General features: G+C 53.5%; 1 protein-coding gene across 4 annotated transcripts in view; it reads left to right on the plus strand.

The window, feature by feature from the left end:
* Positions 1-20,055, plus strand: part of GRHL3 (grainyhead like transcription factor 3) — a 44,978-nt gene that overhangs the window by 17,678 nt on the left and 7,245 nt on the right. For 3 of the 4 annotated variants that reach the window (XM_012439965.3, XM_012439963.3, XM_012439962.2), the window contains exons 6-16: positions 462-615; positions 816-927; positions 2,148-2,242; positions 4,563-4,721; positions 5,122-5,200; positions 5,305-5,438; positions 7,271-7,305; positions 8,885-8,973; positions 9,800-9,885; positions 11,947-12,011; positions 17,660-18,598. In XM_012439965.3, the coding sequence (XP_012295388.2) occupies positions 462-615; positions 816-927; positions 2,148-2,242; positions 4,563-4,721; positions 5,122-5,200; positions 5,305-5,438; positions 7,271-7,305; positions 8,885-8,973; positions 9,800-9,885; positions 11,947-12,011; positions 17,660-17,774 (1,123 nt within the window). In that variant the 3' untranslated portion in view covers positions 17,775-18,598. Of the gene's footprint in view, positions 1-461; positions 616-815; positions 928-2,147; positions 2,243-4,562; positions 4,722-5,121; positions 5,201-5,304; positions 5,439-7,270; positions 7,306-8,884; positions 8,974-9,799; positions 9,886-11,946; positions 12,012-17,659; positions 18,599-20,055 lie in introns of those variants that run through there. The other variant, XM_012439964.3, reaches the window with a different exon arrangement.

The following is a 20,055-nucleotide window of genomic DNA, read 5'->3' on the forward strand; positions in this document are numbered from 1 at the left end:
CCCTCAAACACCTGGGCAGTGGGCAGGAGGCTGCAGACAGAGCCCCACAGTGTCCCAGAGCATAGCAGGCACAATCAATGAGTAAGTGGGGGGTGAAGGCAGATAGATAGAGGGAGAGATAATGATTTCCACATCCCATTCCTGAGCTGTGATGGGGAGCTCAGAACTCGTACCCTATCAGAAAACTGAGGTTCTTTTATCCTTAGTTTCCCCTGGCTTTGTCACCCTTCATGGGTCTCTCTAATTTTCACTGGGCCCTCATTATTCAGCAGGATTGTGGCTCAATAAAGCCATTAAAGAGAACCCCCAAATTGAGGAAACTGGGGCCCAAGGAAGTAAAGTTATTTTCCAAGGTCGTATAGCAAGTCTATAACATAGCCTCGGGCCTCCTGCCCCACTGCCCTCTGGGATACTTCCTGCCTGGGAGCCTGGCCTCACTGTCCTCTCCCTCCTCCCTGCAGTGACTTTGAATACACCCTGGGCTCCCCCAAAGCCATCCACATCAAGTCAGGAGAGTCACCCATGGCCTACCTCAATAAGGGCCAGTTCTACCCCGTCACCTTGAGGACCCCAGCAGGTGGCAAAGGCCTTGCCTTGTCCTCCAACAAAGTCAAGGTGCGTTGGCCTGAAGCAGTTTTGGAAGGGGTGGAATGGGCAAGATGTACTTCCTCCTTGGCTAGCCACAGACCCTGGGGAAAGGTTGTTTGATAACAGCCCATTGCCATGGGGTTGGGGAAACCGAGGCAAAAGGGCAGGCCACTGGACCCAGGCCCTGGGAAGAGGCCAGGAGTGACTGTGACCAACTGTGCTTGCAGAGTGTGGTGATGGTTGTCTTCGACAATGAGAAGGTCCCGGTAGAGCAGCTGCGCTTCTGGAAGCACTGGCATTCCCGGCAACCCACTGCCAAGCAGCGGGTCATCGATGTGGGTGAGAGCCTTCTCAAGCCTCCATGCCAGCTCCTCTCTCTCCCTGCCCCCGCACCAATCAGGCCTCTTTGTTGCTCACGCCTGTTTCCCCACCCCGCTCTGCCCTCTGTCTCCAGGTCACACACTGTGGGGTTTGCAAGGATTTGCATCTATTGACTAGAAGCTGTGGCCTCTTTTCTGTATTGCTTTGGGATAAACAGGGCCCTGGGAACCCTAGCAGTGTCAGATAAATAGGCCCTGAAATGCTGGCCTGTTTGTCCCCATCAGGGGGCTGATGAAGACACAAATACACAAGATAAGGTGCAGGCAACAGGTGGTTTGGAAGGCCCGAGGCACAACACAGCACCACCCTCGGGCTCTCTCAGCAGGTAGGGGCAGAGCAGAGGCTCCCTATGTGTGCCATCTGGTCCCTGTCCCTAGCCCTGAAACAGGTGGGAGGCGCAGCCCACCCTCAAGTCTTCAGCTTTTTGCTCCAACACTCCCTTCCTGGCTGTGTGACCTGTGTCACCTCACCTTCCTGAGCCTCAGTTTGTTCAACTCTCAAATGGGCTGAGGCCAGCTGCCTTGCCTGCCTGTGGTGCTGATTTCTGCTTTGGAGCTCTGTGCACTGGAGAACATGATACACATAGGGGACTGTTTAATGACTCGTCTGAGAGGCTGGATAGCAGAATAGTGAGGAGCATGGGTTCAGGAGCTAGACAGATCTGAGCGCCAGCCCTTGCTCTGCCTTTTATTAGCCAAGAGACCTTAGTCAAGTAACCAAACCTCTCTGAGCTTTGTTTTCCTCATATATAAACTGAATATTCATAGCATAGTTGTGAGGATTCACTGAGGGCTTACCACATTGCAAGTGTTGAAGAAATGCTACTTGCTAGTACTACTACTTTTGCTACTGCTATTGCCCTATTGCTGTTGTTTTTACCATACTGCCATTGCTGCGGCTTCATGAAAAGCATAACCTCCACCCCCAGGATGATGAGCCTATTGGCAAAGCTTGGGATTCCCTCTGGGGCTTTGGCAGATCTGCTTCTCAGGCTGGACCTGTTTCTACATCTGCAGTCCAGGGCACAGAAATCCCTTTTCCTCCCTGGATTGAAGTGTGGTTCACAGGGGAGAGGACGTATGCCCCTGCCAAGAGTGAGGTCCAGTTTTTAATGCCTCCCTCCCAACGTGGCCCCACATCCCTTCCTTCCTGATTCTCCTGGTCTCCTGTGGTTTCAGCTGACTGCAAAGAAAACTTCAACACCGTGGAGCACATTGAGGAGGTGGCCTATAACGCGCTGTCCTTTGTGTGGAACATAAATGAAGAGGCCAAGGTCAGTGCTGGGGGCAGTGACTGGGATAGGACTGGGCTGCCCGGAAGTGCCTATTCTGGGGAAGAGGCACGATCCTAGCACCTAGGATCGTGGCATTTGCTCCAATGTGGGCACCCATGGAAGACACAGGACACAGTGTGGTGTGGGAGCTCAGGCTCGGAGCCAGGCAGGCTGGGTGTGACTTTGGACCAGTGCCTTAGTCCCTCTGAGCATCAGTTGTTTTGACTATGAAGTAGGAGTGGAATCATAGTCCCAACTGGTAGGTTGTAGTGAGGAGCAGGTGAGACAAGTAACAGGTAGAGCACACACCTGGCCCAAACATGGTGGCTATTGTTATTACTCCAGTCCACCCATTTACCAGATGGGAAAACTGAGGCTTCCGCATGGTCACACAGCAAGCAAGCCACTGGGGGCACCCAGGATTCCTGACTTCTTAGCCAGCGCAGAATGTCGCATGCGGGAGAAATGCGAAGGAGTCCGGTGAATGAGGGCTCGAATCCCAGTTGCCTCACTTCTCTGAGCCCATAAACATGAGAACAGTCACCTGCCTGCTAGGATTGGAGTGCAGCTCCCACAAGATCGTGCATGTCTACAAACTGGAGGGGCCTGAGAGATGGAGCCTCTGGTGATGTTTTCACGCCAGTAGTTAAGCCGTTAAGATTCTTCCAGCCTCAGTGCTTGAGCCTAGCCGCGGGCTTGCTGTGTGCTCGTGGGCCTCGCCGTGCCTTGGTTTGCTGTTTAGAGAGCCGGCATGGTGGAGAGGTGCTGGTGTGGGAGTCGGGAGCTGGGTACCTTCGGCCTGTCCCTTCCCCTCCCTGGACCAGGCTTACCTCACTCACCAGGGTCGGGTCTAGCTCATCTCAGGGGCATTTCTGGACAGGCTGGGGAGCTAACCCCTGCCTCCTTGCCTGCCTCTGGGGATGGCCAGGTTGCCTGGAGAAGATGGAGGTGCAGGAGCTGAAAAAACACAAAGGGAGCACAAAGGCAGGGATTATTATTATTCACACAGACACTGGGGGCTGGAGGAGGAGCTGGGGCCTCCGGTTCAGGCAGGTGGGGAGTTTCATGGGAAGGAAGAGATGGGTTTCGGTGGGGATTTTCTCACAGCCTCTTAAGCCCCCAGGCTTGGGTCTTTCTCAGGTGAGAGCTGGGTGGGGGCTGTGGGAGGGCTGAGCTGGCTGAGGGGGTGGTATGTCTGGCATGTGCCTGGGGGCCTGGTCCCCACAGCCAGGGAAAGAAGGGGGTCTGCTTAGACACATATCTCACATCCTGTTTGGGTCAGGGTCATTTCCAAAGGTAACATTCCAAAGACCAGGAGCCAGCCTGTGGTGTAGGGGTAGGGGGCTGTTCCCATGAGCCCCACAGAAGGACGATCACCAGGTAACCTTGCCAGGGTCTGCCCAGCTGAGACTGACCCCAGGCGGCCATCAGTTGGGCATAGGCTTTGGGATGAGACTTCCAGCTGTCCCTCTCGTGGCAACACTCACAACATATCAAGCCTACACCCCCTCACAGCCACATAAGATAGGTTTCATTATCCCCATTCCACAGACGAGGAAACCGAGGCTCAGTGAGGTAAAAGGATTTGTCCGAAGCCATATATGGCTAGTGAGTGGCAGAGCCCAGCTTCCCACCATAGGTGTGGGCGGCCCCACCGCCAAGCTCACTTTGTTATGCCCCATGCCTGACTCTCTGGGGGAATGGCAGCAATTACGGCCCTGCTTAGAGCTTCTATTTCCCTGGCTGTAAGATGGGGTGACTAGGATGGCTCCCTTCCTGTATGTGGGGTGGGATCAAATCAGCTGAAAGAACCTCTCACTAGAGGGTCCTGCGATGGCTGGAGTGGGTGGTGGGTGGAGAGGGGCTGTGTCTCTGGGTCAGCAGGAAAGTGGTCTCCCAGTGTTGGGGGCAGGGGACTCGGCCCTTTTCCACTTCCTTTTTCCAAGTTGCAGAAAAATGAGGCTCTGGATCTTAAGCTCCTAAAGAACTGTTGACATTCCCCACAGTCTCCCCACCTTCGGTTGCCCTTGGCAGTCTAGTGGAAGCCGTACCAACAGTGGTGAAGAGCCTGGGCTGTGAGCCTGGGTTCAAACCCCTGCTGCACCACACACCGCCCATGCCACCTCGGGAAAGTTGCCCACCTCTCTGAGCATCAGCTTCCCCATCTGTGAAGGAGTGCTGATGCATGCCTTCTAGGTGCCCCATGAGGCTTCAGGGTGAGCCCCAGGCACACAGACGGCTAGAGAAATAGGGTCACTGTGGGATGGTGGGACTGGCCACCTGGGCAGGCCACTCACCCAGCTGCCCCCTCTGTCCCCAGGTGTTCATCGGTGTCAACTGTCTGAGCACAGACTTTTCCTCACAAAAGGGGGTGAAGGGTGTCCCCCTGAACCTGCAGATTGACACCTATGACTGTGGCTCGGGCACTGAGCACCTGGTACACCGTGCTGTCTGCCAAATCAAGATTTTCTGCGACAAGGTGGCTGGAACGGGCAGACCCTACACTGGGCCTGGGGAGGTAGAAGGGCTAAGCCCTGACCCATGCATCCTCCTAGCCTCTCTGGGTGTGTGTGTCTGTTTCTATTTTTCTATCCCCTCTCCTCCTTCTTCGTCTCTCTTTCCTCCAACACCCCCACTCCTCCATCTCTCTGTCTCTCTGAGTTTCTTCTTTTCTGTCTTCTGTCTGTCTACCTCTCTGATGGCCTGTATTGACCTCAGGCAAGCAGGGCTAGGCCAGGTGCTGATACCTTCCCATTTCCTGGTCTTGCTCTAGAAAAAGAAGGACCAGAAGCCTGGCCCATATTTAAGATGCAAACCAGCAGCTGTGATAGTAGCCGGCCCCTCCCAGGCCCTTGGTGACCCTCTCGCTTCTCCTGCAGGGAGCTGAGAGAAAGATGCGCGATGACGAGCGGAAGCAGTTCCGGAGGAAGGTCAAGTGCCCCGACTCCAGCAACAGTGGTCAGTGGGGGTCCAGGGCTGGTGGGAAGGAGAGATGGAGACTCGCTGTGGGAGGGACCTGAGTAGAGGGACCTTGGGACACATTGGCTTCCTTCTCCCATCAGGAGTCAAGGGCTGCCTGCTCTCGGGCTTCAGGGGCAATGAGACTACTTACCTTCGGCCAGAGACTGACCTGGAGACGCCGCCTGTGCTGTTCATCCCCAATGTGCACTTCAACAGCCTGCAGCGCTCTGGAGGGGTGAGGCCATAATGGGTGGGGCCTGAGGGAGGAGCCAAAAGAGGGTCCGGCTCCTGGGTGGGGCTTGCCTTAGCACAGACCAGTGGGGAGCCACCTGCCATTTGGCCAGTTTCAATACCTTTATTGAATCCCAGGGGATTACAAAATGTATATATGGTCCTATAGCTTCAGTGACCTATTATATTGAAGAGAAGAATGTTATGAGGAAACAGATTTCATAACCATTGAAATGTTCATGCTTAGGGCACACAAAGAGGAGGCTTCTGATATCTGACTCCCAGTTTGATTGCAGCCACATGGAATTATCATGGCAGCACTTGTGGCTCTCACTGTGTGCCCGGTGTGGCTCTAAGCACTTCCCAAGCATCACCTTCCCTACCCTTCTCTACAACCCTATGAAGTCAATAATAATGTCTCCCTGGATTCATGAGGTAGAAATGGAGGCACAGAGGAGTTAAAAAACCTCATGAGACTGCACAGCTAGTAAGTGGCAGAGCCAGGATCTGGACTGAGGCATCTGTTCAGAATCCGCACCTTTCCCCACTAGCTGCTTTGCCTCTTAAGTAGCCGGGGCTGAGCGCCTGGCAGCCAGGAGTGGGCTGGGTTCCCTGTTACAGCTGTCCTCCGAGAGACTGCACCTGCCCCTTTCCCAGGCACAGTCCCACAGCAATTCAATGGCAGGGTCAAGACCCCAGAGCCTGTCTCCTTGTGTGCTTCCCTACCAGACAGTCCGAGCACTTCCTTCCTGTAAGGACACAGCTCCGCGCAGTTTCTGCAGGAATGTTTATACACATGGACCTTGGTGTACTAGGCATGCTTAGTGTATTGACTTAGAACAATGAGGGAGACAGTGGAGCTGACAGAGGGCTCGGCACAGGCGCAGAGCACTGACTATACCCCTCTTCTCTCTGCTGCCCTGGGAGCAGCACTGTGGCCTCACAGCACAGGTGCACGGGCGGCTGTGGGAACTTGTTCTCTGGGTTCTCCCCACTCTCTCACCAACTAGAGGCCCTGAGTAGGGAGATGACCACTCAGGGTGAAGGCCCCTGTGGCAGGTTGACAGCTAACCTGTGGGGGATGAGGGCGGGGCCCGTCTCTGCACCTGTGAGCCTGGGAGAGGGGAGCAGCGAGCAGTAAGGAACAGAGAGCCTGAGCTTGAACCCCACCTCTGCCTCCTGCTGGGTGTGTCATCTCTAAAGGCTCTCTGCCCTCTCTAGGCCTCAGCTTCTTACCTCACGAGACTAGATGATGCCTGCTCCAGACCACACAGGTGCCAGGCACAATGTAGGGTCCAAGAAGAGGGCCTCCGGCCAGGCTTAGTGGCACACGCCTGTAATCCTAGCCTCTTGGGAGGCTGAGTCGGCAGAATTGCTTTAGCCCAGGAGGTCGAGGCTGCAGTGAGCTGTAATGGCGTGACCACACTCCAGCCTGGGAGACTCTTTCTCAAAAAAAAAAAAGAGGGCCTCTTCCCCTCACCCCCTTTGCCCTCAGCTCCAACTGCCTAGTTACTGCTGCAGAGCCAACTGTAATTCGCAGCCCTTCTGGGCATGCGGGGGCCCAGGTGGGGCTCCGTGCGACTCCACTCTGACAACGTGGCTTTAGCATCTCCTGTGTGTTCATTGAGTCCCTGACCCATCCAGCTTGGAATGGGTGATTTCAGCATCTCAGGCCACTTAAGGGCACTTGTCTGAGCAGAATCAGCTAGAAAGGTGTTGTAAGAGTATTCTCCCCACCTCCCACCAAAAAATATTCCTCCCAGAGAGCCTCCAGCAGCCGAGGGCCCCCTCATCTTCCTGTGTGTGATGGAAAATGTCTTTTCTGCTTCATTGCAGGCTGTCCCCTCGGCAGGACCCTGCAGCTCCAACAGGTATGGAGAGCAGCAGCTGCTCACCTCCCTCCGCACCCGTGCCCTCTGCACCATGCCCACTGCCCCCAGCCTGCTTTTCTCTCTGCTCCTTGCAAGCGAGGGTGTGGGGCCAGAGGAGGAAGCCACCAGCTTCTGCCCCCAGCCCCCAAGCTAGAGCTATGCTCCTTTCTCACTGAAACTTCCTGGGTTTTTATGGGTTTGTTTTATGTGAAAAGTTGGCGAATCTCTGGCGAGACACCCGCTTGTAAAAAGGGAAAGAAAAAGACTCTGGTGGTGTAGACTCAGAAAGCAAAGGGGAAGCTATGCCGGAGGACTGAGCGGGGATGAAAACCCTCCATCTCCTTCCCCCAACACAGCCCTCTGGGGGCCTAGCTGGGGCCAGAGCCCCTTGGCACTTTGGCCTAGGAAAGGCTTTCGTGTCCTTCCCTCTGTCAGCCACAGCCTTGGTGCCCTGAGCAGCCCCTTTACCTCTCTGAGCCTCCGCCTACACATTTGTCAGATGAGGAAATAGTCTTGAGAGGAGGGCAGCATGGATATGGAGTCTTCATAAGTGGGAAAGTGCTTTATAAAGATCATTTGTTGGCCGGGCGCGGTGGCTCAAGCCTGTAATCCCAGCACTTTGGGAGGCCGAGGCGGGTGGATCACGAGGTCAAGAGATCGAGACCATCCTGGTCAACATGGTGAAACCCCGTCTCTACTAAAAATACAAAAAATTAGCTGGGCATGGTGATGCATGCCTGTAATCCCAGCTACTCAGGAGGCTGAGGCAGGAGAATTGCCTGAACCCAGGAGGCGGAGGTTGCCGTGAGCCGAGATCGCGCCATTGCACTCCAGCCTGGGTAACAAGAGCGAAACTCCTTCTCAAAAAAAAAAGATCATTTGTTGTTGTAATCAATTTCTTCCCCTACAAAATGTACTTTTTCACATAGTGCTTTCACCCCAAATTGTGTTGCCACTTGTCACCTCACAACAGCTTCAGAGTTAGGCGAGCAGGGTTATTGCCCTACTTTACGGATAGGGAAACTGAGGCTCAGAGAAGAGAAGTGCCTTCTAGTCCCACAGCTGTTAGGCCGCGGCAGCAGAACTGGAGCCCACGTCTGTCTTACTCCAAAGCCCACAATCCTTCCACCCCCACTGTCTCACATCTGACCTGATTTTTTTTAAAAAAGAACGATGATGATGATGATGATGAGACCACATTTACTGAGGCCCTACCGTGCGTCACACGGTGTTCTAAGGGCAGTGAGCATGGTCTCCTGTGGCCTCACACCACTCTATGAAGTACTGCTCTCGTTGCTTTCTCATCATCCCATTTTATAGACAGGGTCAGTGATGGGCTAAGGGGGTCGCTGATGGGCTAAGAGACTCACCCAGGTCACATAGCTAGTACATGGCAGGGCTGGGATTTGAACCCAGGCAGTCCAACTCCAGACCTGCTGCTTTGCCCACTGTCCCTCTGCTTTGCAGCCACCCTCGTGTTTTCTTCCCTATTTCTAGAGCCCCTGGAGGCCCAGCAGGGTCCTTCAGCCTCTAGGGATCCCCAAGTTCCTCACAAGCTCCCCCACTGCCATCCCCACAGGCTGCCTCTGAAGCGTACCTGCTCGCCCTTCACTGAGGAGTTTGAGCCTTTGCCCTCCAAGCAGGCCAAGGAAGACGACCTTCAGAGAGGTAACCTCCCACCCTCCCTCCCCATTTACTCACAGAGCCCACCCCAGCTCCTGCCTCCCTCATAGGCTTTCCCAAAGCCTCCTGGGGAGGGCCCAAGGAGCTGCTTTACCCCTTGGAGCTAGGTTTAGGTCAAGACTTGTGGGTAGGGGTAAGGAGGGCACTTTAGGCTGCTTGGAGAGACCACACAGGACTGGCAGCTTCTGTCTCCTGACTGCGTGTGGACGTGGGCGTCCTGGGCAGCTGGCATAGTCAACAGGCTCATTATGCTGGACGAGTCCCCTCTCCCCAACTTTTTCTAATGGGGGGGTGAAAGAAGAGTGGGGTTTTCATGTCTGGCTTTCTTGCTTTGACGCTCTAAATCTGTGACTTCTTGGGGTGAGGAACAAGCCCAAACCTCTGGGAGCTGTAGTTGACCATCAGAAAGCAACTGACTAGCAGCTAAGCTCAAAGCTTCCAGCAGCCATGAATTGAGCTGTGCGCTGTCCCTGGCATTTCCAGACACCGTCATTAATTCCCACAGTGACTCTACGAAATAGTGGGCAGAGCCTCCATCTACAAATAAAATGAGGCTCCGTGATGTTAAAATCACATTTGCAAGGTCACCTGGCTGGCAGGTAGTAGAGCAGGGATTCAGACACCACCACATCAGCACAGCCTAAGAAGGCACATGGGAATCTGCAGAGCTGGCCAAAGTGCCGCCCGGCTGTGGGCACAGACCCTTGGCAGAAATCCATCTTACAGTAACGTTTTCAGATTCTCCAGCCCCTGAGATGATCCTGGTCACATGATCTTCCTCGCAACCCTAAAGCTGCCCCTTGCTTTTCAGTTCTGTTGTATGTGCGGAGGGAAACTGAGGAGGTGTTTGATGCGCTCATGTTGAAGACCCCAGACCTGAAGGGGCTGAGGAATGCGGTAAGCTGCCTGTGGACCCCTCACCATGGTCTCCCTCCGGGCTGCTGTCTCTGCTTCTCAGCACACAGTTCTGATTTCACACAGGAGGGAACCTCGGCATGCTGGTGGCCTACCCGTCCCACCCCGTTCGGGGGGCCCGAGGGGCCCTGCCGGTGTGCCTCTGCGATGTTATCTCCCAGCCAGAACCCTGACTCCACCCTGGGAGTCGCACACTCCATAAATCCTCCTTAATCTGATGGCTGCTGTCTGACGGGCCAGGGCTTTTTGTTGGCTTTGCAAACCTGTTTCTGTTTTAATGGGAATGGAACCCAAAAAGACACACTCTTTTTCTTTCCCAGGGGGCCTTATTCCTCCTGCTTGTGGTTGGCTGGGGGCCACTGGCTGGGGTGGCGAAAGGTAATGACTGTGCAAGGAGACCTTCCCCAACCCCCTAAACCACCAGAGAGCTGGCAAAATGGCCCAGTCCTGAATAAAACCCAGAGCTGGCTTTGTGGCTGCGCCAAAAATTAAGCAAACACAGCCTCCACCAGGGCCAGCTGTGCCTGAAGGTGGAACCACTCGGAAAAGCCAGATGGTGTCCAGAGTTCAGGCCAGCAGAGGGAAAATGGCATCAAATAGTAACACTAGCTGGCCTTTATTGAAGGCCCACTATGTGCCAGGCAGTGGGTCAGACATGCCACCTGTGCTGGCTCATGTGCCCTTAACAACCTTGAAAAGTGGGTAGTATCTCCTCATTTCCCATGAGGATGCAGCCTCCGAGAGGTCAGGTGACTTGTCAGGGTTACTCGGCTCTTGGTGACAGAGCCGGGATGACGGCCTAGACTCTCTTCATGCTCAGCTGCTTGTTCTCTTTACACATCATCAGCCCTGCTTGGCATCAGACCCAGAAGTTGGGCTCACAAAAGGCCGTTAATGTCAGACTCAGAGGCTTGGGTTAGACGATCCCTTAAAGGGTCAGCTCCCTATCTAGTGCCTGCACTCCCTCTCTCCCACAGTGCTTCCAAGCTGGTGCCCACTTTCGACTTGTGTGCTTCCAGGAATGGAGAGCTTATTACCTATGGGACAACCCATGGTGTCTTTGTCCAATTTGCCCAATTTACGGTGAGAGAGTTCCTGAGTTCTTCCTTAGATTGACTTGAGATCTTCCTGGTAGCTTCCAGTCACATCATCATTAAAAGGAATAGTAGTCTAAGCACTTTTCTTGCCAGAAGGAATCTGTCAGGTCAGAGAATAACTGAGAAGCTGAACCCAATCCTTTTTCTAAAATGCCCAGAGAGGATGACCTCCCCCTGATACCCAGGACCTGAGGTTTGCTGCAGCTTCTAAGCAGCTACTACTAATAAGCACCAACGTTTTACAGAGCTCTTGCCCTGGGACAGGCACTGGGCTGAGCCCTTTCCATAGTTGGCTCAGTTCATGTGCAGAACCACACTGGGTGTATATCCTATTACTGTGCCCATTTTACAAATGAGGAAACCGAGGCTCAGAGAGGTGAGAGTGACCTGTTCAAAGTTCTGCATGTCCAGGTGGTGCAGCTGGGACCAGACTGGGCCTGCCTGCCCCAGAGGAAACTTCAGAAGCTCTGGGGAGACAGGCTGACTCTGGCTGTGTGATCTCAGACAGGCCATGCAACAAGCCTCTGACCCACAGTCTCCTCATGTAGGGAAATAAGTTCCAACATTTTCGGATATGATGGAGTGAGTGAACCTGGGGTCTAGGCCTTGGGCACATGGCTTATCCTTGTCGAGTGTTTGTGGTGATATAGGAAGGCTTACAATAGGATGGTAAGTAAAAAGGTACATAAAACCACATGGAACCTAAAAACATCTATACACACGACTGTACCCATGACCAAAAGATGGGAAGCCATACACGCAGGTGCTAATGATGTCTCTCTGAGAAACAGGATTATAGATGGTTGTAATTGTCTTCTTCATATTTGTCCACAATATGCATATATTTTACTTTTGTAATCAGAAAGTAAAAAAAAAGTGATGTCATAAAAGACTTGTATAAATCTAGCGTGGGCAGCAGACAATGAATCACCTCTTTTCCTTCCAGATCTCTGAGAAGTATGGGTTCCCTGAAGAGAACATTTACAAAGTCTACAAGAAATGCAAGCGAGGGTGAGTGCCTAGTTTACCCTCCCCCAGCTGGCTGCTCAGTGCTGAGCAGTGTTTGTACTGGGCCTTGGTGGAGGGGCTGAGGGGATGTGGAGTTGGGGTGGAGAGCTCCCCAGTCAGGCCAACGCCACTGGTCACCTCTCCATCGGCAGAGACCAGATATGGGTCCCAATTGGGAAGGATGGGAGTGGGAGACAAGTGGAAAGGTCTTTACATATGACCTCCTGGGTGGTGTGGAGGGAGAAGTGGAGGGTCCTGTGTCAGATGACCCAGGTTCAAGGCCATTGGAAAACCAAGCCATTTGATGATAATGATTATAGTGACCAGCATCCACTTGCCCACCACCATGTGTCAGACACAAGGCTAAGCACGTCCTGCTTAGCCCTCACAGCCACACTAAGAGGTAGATACCATAGTCACCATAGTCCACATTTGACAGATAAGGAAACTGAGGCTCAGAGGTAACAAGCAGTGTTCAGGGGCAGGAGGAGGGGATCAAAGGCACGAGGCAGACAGCCCCAACAAAGTTGCTGCTGGCAGAGCCGGAGGCAGGAAGGGAGTGGCTGGTGATCAGTCTGGAAAAGGAGTTGTGATTGGGAGTCATTTTGAGGAAATCCAGCCAGGGATGTTACACAGGCCTCCTCCACCTTCACTGGAGACTAGACCAGGAGTTAAGCTGTACCCTCTGGGGGGCAGGCAGTACCCGGCTGCCTGCCATGGGATCCTGGGGACCATAGTACCTTTGTTGTCTGCTCAGAAGATCCCGTGGGAGAGGGAGGTAGGGTCACATGGTAACTGCCCTCCAGACATCAGTCCCCTGGTCAGAGACGGTAAGCCTGGCCTCTACAACTTTTCCTGAGTAGGTCCCTTCACTAGCCTGGCATAAGACCCCCAGACAGTGAGGACTTGTTACTGCTGTTGCCAGCCCAGAGGCCCCAGAACCAGAGCCCTGGGAAATGCACTCCCAGCCCCTCTGCCCACAGCTCCAATCTGACCCTCCTGCTGTGGACAGTCTAACTCCAGTGGCATTTGCTAGTAGTCCCTTGGAGGTGCTCGGCCACTTACCCCGTGGCTATTGCATGTGGATCTTCCTTTTTAGAAGACTTTGCAAAGTGAGGCAGGTTTTGTACTCAAGCCGAGTCCCCATCCCATCAGACCCAGGGCCCTGGCCTCCTTCCTCACAGGCCCAGCCCTGCCTGCCTTCCTCCTCATTGGTTCCTACCCAGTCTCCCACAGAAGGTTGAGGGTGGGGGAAGGTGTCCATCCCTGCAGCCCCTAGGAAGGGTTTTTGTTTTGTTTTTTTGTTTTTGGTTTTAGTTGCCTGCCTGTCTAGAGTTTTTTGTGTCTTTTTTTCCAAGTTTCGGTTTCAAACTGAGGCTCACATGCTCTATAGAGTGAAATGCACTTCATGGCAAAGGGCAGGCTCTGCTTTGCCCAGACAAGCCCAACCCCACTCTCCCTTCAGCGCCGGTGCCCATGCCCCCTGGCTCCAGCCCCACCTGTGGCAGGCCTCCATTACCAATCCCACTCCAGGCCAGGCTGTGTGATTATGTGGGGGGTGGGGAGTGGGGGTGCATACAAGGATGTTCCCCAGCCCCACTGGCTAGCTTGCCAGAGGCCTTCCCTTAAGCCCCAGCCAGCTATTTAAATCATAATTCTAAAGCCTTCCATTTATGGGACACTTCCTACATACCAGGGACTAGGCTGCATCGCTCCCAAGCATCATCTCAGTGACTTTTTGAGCTGGGTATGATTATCTGTTTCTATGCATGGGGAAACTGAGGTCTGCAGTAGTTACGAGGTCATGAGCAGAAGCATCCCAGCCTTCTAAAGCCTGTACAGGCATCCACTCTGTTATCCTGCCTCCTACTTGTTCCTCTAACCACTAAGCAATGTGCAAATAAAGGGTGCAGCTAGGCTGGCCAGTTTATTTACCCAGCACCATAGCCCAGGGCATTACTCCACAGCTTCAGAGGCACCCCACATACCCCCAAGTCATGAAAACCTCAGCCCCAGGACTGCCCAAAATGTCTGAATGACAGTATTCCTCAAAATACCTCTTAGGAGAGGAGAGGCCAGGCTCATCTTCTGCCTCCCCCCAAATCCTCATGTGAGAAACAGGAAATTCTGATCAAAGGCCTGGTTTATTTGCATCAAACCCTCCTGAAAGTCCTCTGGACGAAGGTGGATAGAATCAGCTTTATAGGCACCACAGATTGCTGGAAAGATGAGCAAATACATTGTTTTTGCTGGCAGCTGGCCAGGGGTTTAATGTGACCCAGGACTGAAGACAGCTAGAAGGTGGAAAGTGACAAGAGGCCCACATTTGGTGACAGCGGTTCTGCCTCTCGGGCCCGTTGCCACTGACTTCTGAGAGGAGGGGTGTGTGGGCCCATCTGGAAGCCCTCTTGTGCAGGTGTGAGCTCAGGGCACTGGGAGGCCCTGCTGGGGAGTGGGAGGGATCCAGACATCTAGTTGGTGCACATACACACAGTGCCCGGCACCTAGAAGCACCCAACAAACACCAAACAAAACAACCCTGATGCTGACAAAGCGCCCACCCCTCTGCCCAGTTCTGGTCTCCCCCAGTCTGTTTCCAGCCTCCAGTGCCCAGGAAAAGAGTCCTTTGTGAAATGAAGGAACTCCAGGCAGGACCGAAGAAAGGGGAGCCTGTGATTACACATTGGCAGTCAGCACCCAGACCACTGAGAGCCCAAGCCTGGCTCTTCTTCCTGAGAGCGGCAGCTGCTTGACTGCTGGGAGAGACTTCGGGCCCCTGTTGTCTCCATTGCCCTCAGGGATTCCTCGTGCCTGCCACTCCTGCGCCACTTCAAAGAACTCTCCCCTAGCCCTGGCTTTTGCCTTCCTTCTATCCACTGCTTCCTAACTTGTATCTATAGGGCTTTGTTTCCTTCTAAAAATGATACAGTGGAAAGAGACAAAGGTTCAAATCCCAGGCCTGCCATCTATGAACTGTGTGTCCTTAGACAGATAACTTTGTTTCTTTGAACCTCATCTATGAACTGGGGTAATATAAGGATTCATCCTCCCAGTCCCTACTAGATTTAAAACTCCTGGAAGGCAGGATCTAGGTCTAATTCATCTCCATATGGTCCTTGTTTTTGAGCAAGGCCCTGCACATGGAAAGGCCTCAGTGAATGTAGGAGGATGAATGGGGAGATGAAGGACAGGTGGGCAGGTGGATGGAGGATGGTGGATGGGTGAGTGTGTGGGTGGATGGTGGATGGGTGAGTGTGTGGGTGGATAGTAGTGGATGGGTGGGTGTGTGGGTGGATGGTGGATGGGTGAGTGTGTGGGTGGATAGTAGTGGATGGGTGGGTGTGTGGGTGGATGGTGGATGGGTGAGTGTGTGGGTGGATAGTAGTGGATGGGTGGGTGTGTGGGTAGATGGTACATGAGTGGGTGGATGGCTGAGCAGATCCCAAATCTACTCACTGTGTGTGTAGGCGCATGGTAGAGGGTGGATGGGGATGTGAATGGGTGGGTGGATGGTGGATGGGGGTGTGTTGGGTGGGTGGACAGTGGATGGGGATGTGTATGGATGGGTGGATGGTGGATGAGGGTGTGTATGGGTGGGTGGGTGGTGGATGGGGGTGTGTATGGGTGGGTGGGTGGTGGATGGGGGTGTGTTTGTGTGGGTGGATGGTGGATGGGGGTGTGTTTGGGTGGGTGGGTGGTGGATGGGGGTGTGTTTGGGTGGGTGGGTGGTGGATGAGGGTGTATATGGGTGGGTGGGTGGTGGATGGGGGTGTGTATGGGTGGGTGGGTGGTGGATGGGGGTGTGTTTGTGTGGGTGGATGGTGGATAGGGGTGTGTTTGGGTGGGTGGGTGGTGGATGGGGGTGTGTTTGGGTGGGTGGGTGGTGGATGAGGGTGTGTATGGGTGGGTGGGTGGTAGATGGGGGTGTGTATGGGTGGGTGGATGGTGGATGGGGGTGTGTTTGTGTGGGTGGATGGTGGTGTGTATGGGTGGGTGGGTGGTGGATGGGGGTGTGTTTGTGTGGGTGGATGGTGGATGGGGGTGTGTTTGTGTGGGTGGATGGTGGATGGGGGTGCGTATGGGTGGGTGGGTGGTGGATGGGGTTGTGTATGGGTGGGTGGGTGTTGGATGGGGGTGTGTATGGGTGGGTGGGTGGTGGATGGGGGTGTGTATGGGTGGGTGGGTGGTGGATGGGGGTGTGTTTGTGTGGGTGGATGGTGGATGGGGGTGTGTTTGGGTGGGTGGGTGGTGGATGGGGGTGTGTTTGGGTGGGTGGGTGGTGGATGGGGGTGTATATGGGTGGGTGGGTGGTGGATGGGGGTGTGTATGGGTGGGTGGGTGGTGGATGGGGTGTGTTTGTGTGGGTGGATGGTGGATAGGGGTGTGTTTGGGTGGGTGGGTGGTGGATGGGGGTGTGTTTGGGTGGGTGGGTGGTGGATGGGGGTGTATATGGGTGGGTGGGTGGTAGATGGGGGTGTGTATGGGTGGGTGGGTGGTGGATGGGGGTGTGTTTGTGTGGGTGGATGGTAGATGGGGGTGTGTTTGTGTGGGTGGATGGTGGATGGGGGTGCGTATGGGTGGGTGGGTGGTGGATGGGGTTGCGTATGGGTGGGTGGGTGTTGGATGGGGTGTGTTTGTGTGGGTGGGTGGTGGATGGGGCGTGTACGGGTGGGTGGGTAGTGGATGGGGTGTGTACGGGTGGGAGGGTGGTCAATGGGGTGTGTATGGGTGATTGGGTGGTGGATGCGGGTGTGTATGGGTGGGTGGATGGTGGAGGGGTAGGTGGATGGTAGATGGTGGATGATGGGTGTGTGGTTAGGTGGATGGTGGATGGGGGTTGTGTGCATGTGAATGGATGGTGAATGGTGAATGAGTGGGTGGATATACCCAACTCCATTACATGCTCAGAAGACAGCAGGGAAGGGGCAAAGAGAAGGCTGATGTGATCAGCTCAAGTCAAATCTTGGTGAGTCTTTCATCAGGAGGAGCTCCTAGAGGGATGCTCTTTGCTAAAAACTATGGCTCTGACTCCCTGCAGGGGCCCACAGCCACGAAGGTTCTGTCTCTCTCAGATTGACCCAGGTCCTTGCCTAGAGAATATGGGGAGAGAGTGGGCCTAGCCCCTTAAGTCTATTGGACAATCCTCCTGAGATTTCAGCTTCCTGGGGATGCAACTGAGAGGGGCTTGCGTGGCGCCTGCCTCTGGCTCTGGCAGGGACGCCTGACTGACACATCCTAGCCTCTTGTTGAACCCAAACCACCACCCCTCCTGGACTTGAACTCACACTTCAGGTCTGAGTCCTCAATATGGTGACTGAGGGAGCATGGCGTCTCCCCAGATCTACATACTGGTTGCTTGAGTGTCCATCCTCTGGTGCACCAGGAAAGAGGCAATCTGGCATAGTAGCTGTGGCTGTGGGGGCCAGTAGGCCTGGGTTGAGTTGGGCTCGGCCACTGGGCATCGTGCAGTAAAGGAGACTGTGACTCCCCCACCTTGCAGGGTTGTTGTGAAGATCAGAGGGAAAGTTTGTGAGGTGCCTAAAATGTGGCAGGTACCCACTGAGTATGACCTGTCACTCATCCTTGTCACTCAGAAGGCCTGAAGACAGGAGGCCTGCTGTGTTCCAACCACATGCCCTCTTCTCTTTCAGAATCTTAGTCAACATGGACAACAACATCATTCAGCATTACAGCAACCACGTTGCCTTCCTGCTGGACATGGGGGAGCTGGATGGCAAAATTCAGATCATCCTTAAGGAGCTGTGAGGCCTTTCGAGCATCCAAACCCTTGCGACCGGCAAGGGGCCAGTGGCGACGTGGCCCCACGCCACACACAACCTCTCCACATGCCTCAGCGCTGTTACTTGAATGCCTTCCCTGAGGGAAGAGGCCCTTAAAGTCACAAACCCACCGATGTCAGGGCCAGGAAGAGACCTGGGAGGTCCCCTGCCCTGAACCCCCATCACATGCTTGAATCTGCTCCCTAAACTTCCTGCCAGTGCCTCCCGAAACAATGTCACCGTGGTTACTACCCACTCGACAGACTGTTCCCTCCTCCCAAGACCCCATCTGCAGTGGCCTCCTGCAGGATGCCCGTTAAGACGGTGGCAGCACGTGCTCCCTCCCACAGCACCACACCAGCTGGTGCGGCCCCCACTCTCAGTCTCCCTTCAACTTCAGACAAAGGATTTTTCACCCTTTGGTCAGTTAACTTGAAAACTCTTGATTTTCAGTGCAAATGACTTAAAAGACACTATAGTGAAAGAGTCTCATTCTCACAGACTTGCTCAATGCAAGATGTAAATAGCACCAATGACTGACTGGAACAAAGTGACCGCTGTGTATAACTACCGCCTTGCCACTCACTGTTGTATACATTTCTTATTTACGATTTTCATTATGTGTTATATATATATGAATATATTGTATATATGTGCAACATTTTATATTTTTCATGGATACATTTTTATCATTTCAAAAATGTGTATTTCGCATTTCTTGGACTTTTTTTTAGCTGTTATTCAGTGATGCATTTTTGTATACTCACGTGGTATTTAGTAATAAAAGTCTACCTATGTATTACTTCATATGCTGTGCTTGTTCCTTTTGGGAGGGTCTGCTGGGAAGAGAGGGCTACAGTGGTCGGGGCCTGGCTCTTCTTTCTCCCTTCACTCTGGCTCTGGGCTGAGAGCAGGTTGCCCTGGACTTGAAGGATGGTGGGATGTGCAGGGCACTGGTGGGGCAGAGGTGCCCCCTCCGGCAGGCAGCAGATTCCTGATGTCCAGATCTTTGTCTTTGAACGTTACAGCCTCAGGATCATTGACTCTGGAGAGAAAATCCCTGGAAGGGGGCAGAATGACCTTGAAGAGGACCTCACAGCTGGGGCCAGCAGGCAGCACCCAGGGCTGGGAGCCATATGACCTGAGTCTTGTGCCAGCTTTGCCCCTACTGTCTAGGCCAAGCCACTTTCCCCGGAGCCAGCTCCTACAGCTCACAGAAGCAATTGCATGCATCTCTTCCCAACTCTGCAGCAGTGTGGTCATGTTGGCACATTGAAATCAGCCATGGGGACAGTCAGAATTTGACAAATGCTACAAATCAAGGCCTTTATTTTCCTTTGAGAACAAATCACAGATTCAGGCTTGTTTTCATTTATCTTTTTTAAGCTGCCAAGGTGAAGTGGGTCTTTCTTCCTTTGGGAGAGCAGACTTACCAGCCACCGCTACCTGTATCCCTCCATTTCTCACTATAAAGGGCAGGACTCGGTCTCTGTTGGCTGTTTGTAATTATCATCTTCAGAGCCTCAGGGCTCACTGGTGGTTCTCCAAGACCACCACAGTGTGAGGAAGGGGCTGCAGCAAGCCCTGTGTATCCCCCCTAACTCCATCACCACAGCTCTGCTTCGCTCCACTTAAATATTAGGGTTTCTTGTAAACATTTGTCTGAATAAAACTTTTTTTTTTAAGTGTGAAAACCATGATGCCTCTAAAAATCTCCCAGTGCAGACAGAGTCTGTGGCCCCAATTCCCAAGCCCTACCTAGAGTCAAGGCTATGGGTAGGTGAGTCTCTAGCCTATGGTACAAAAACGAACGGGTGCCCAGAAGCTCAATAGTCAAGATAAGTAAGTTTAATTCAATATTTTTAAAATTAAGGCTGAAACAAAAATCCACGGTGAACAAAACAATTTTTAAGACAGGATTCGTGTTACTGATGTTTGCTTTTGTCTCGGGCTCCCACGGCTTGCCTGCCACAGAGGGAGGGACTCGGTGGAGCACCGGAGTTGCTCTGCTCAGCCTAGGCCTCACTGGCTGTGACAGCACCCTCAATGTCAGAGCCAGGTGATGTGTGAAGGTTACATGACAAAGGAGTGTGGAACCACAGCCACACTGTAGCTGCTGCACGTGTATAAAGTTCCCACTCCTGAGCTTCCCGCCCAGCAGAGCCAGCTGGGAAGCTGGAAGGTGGCGCTTCTCAACCTTCACCTATCATTGGAATCATCTGGGCAGATTTTACCCACACCTCCCTCCTCCCCACTGCCCAGATCCC

This window comes from Aotus nancymaae, unplaced genomic scaffold, assembly GCF_030222135.1.
Source record: "Aotus nancymaae isolate 86718 unplaced genomic scaffold, 86718_ANA_hifiasm-v0.15.2.pri h1tg000053l, whole genome shotgun sequence".
NCBI classification, from domain to species: Eukaryota; Metazoa; Chordata; class Mammalia; order Primates; family Aotidae; genus Aotus; species Aotus nancymaae.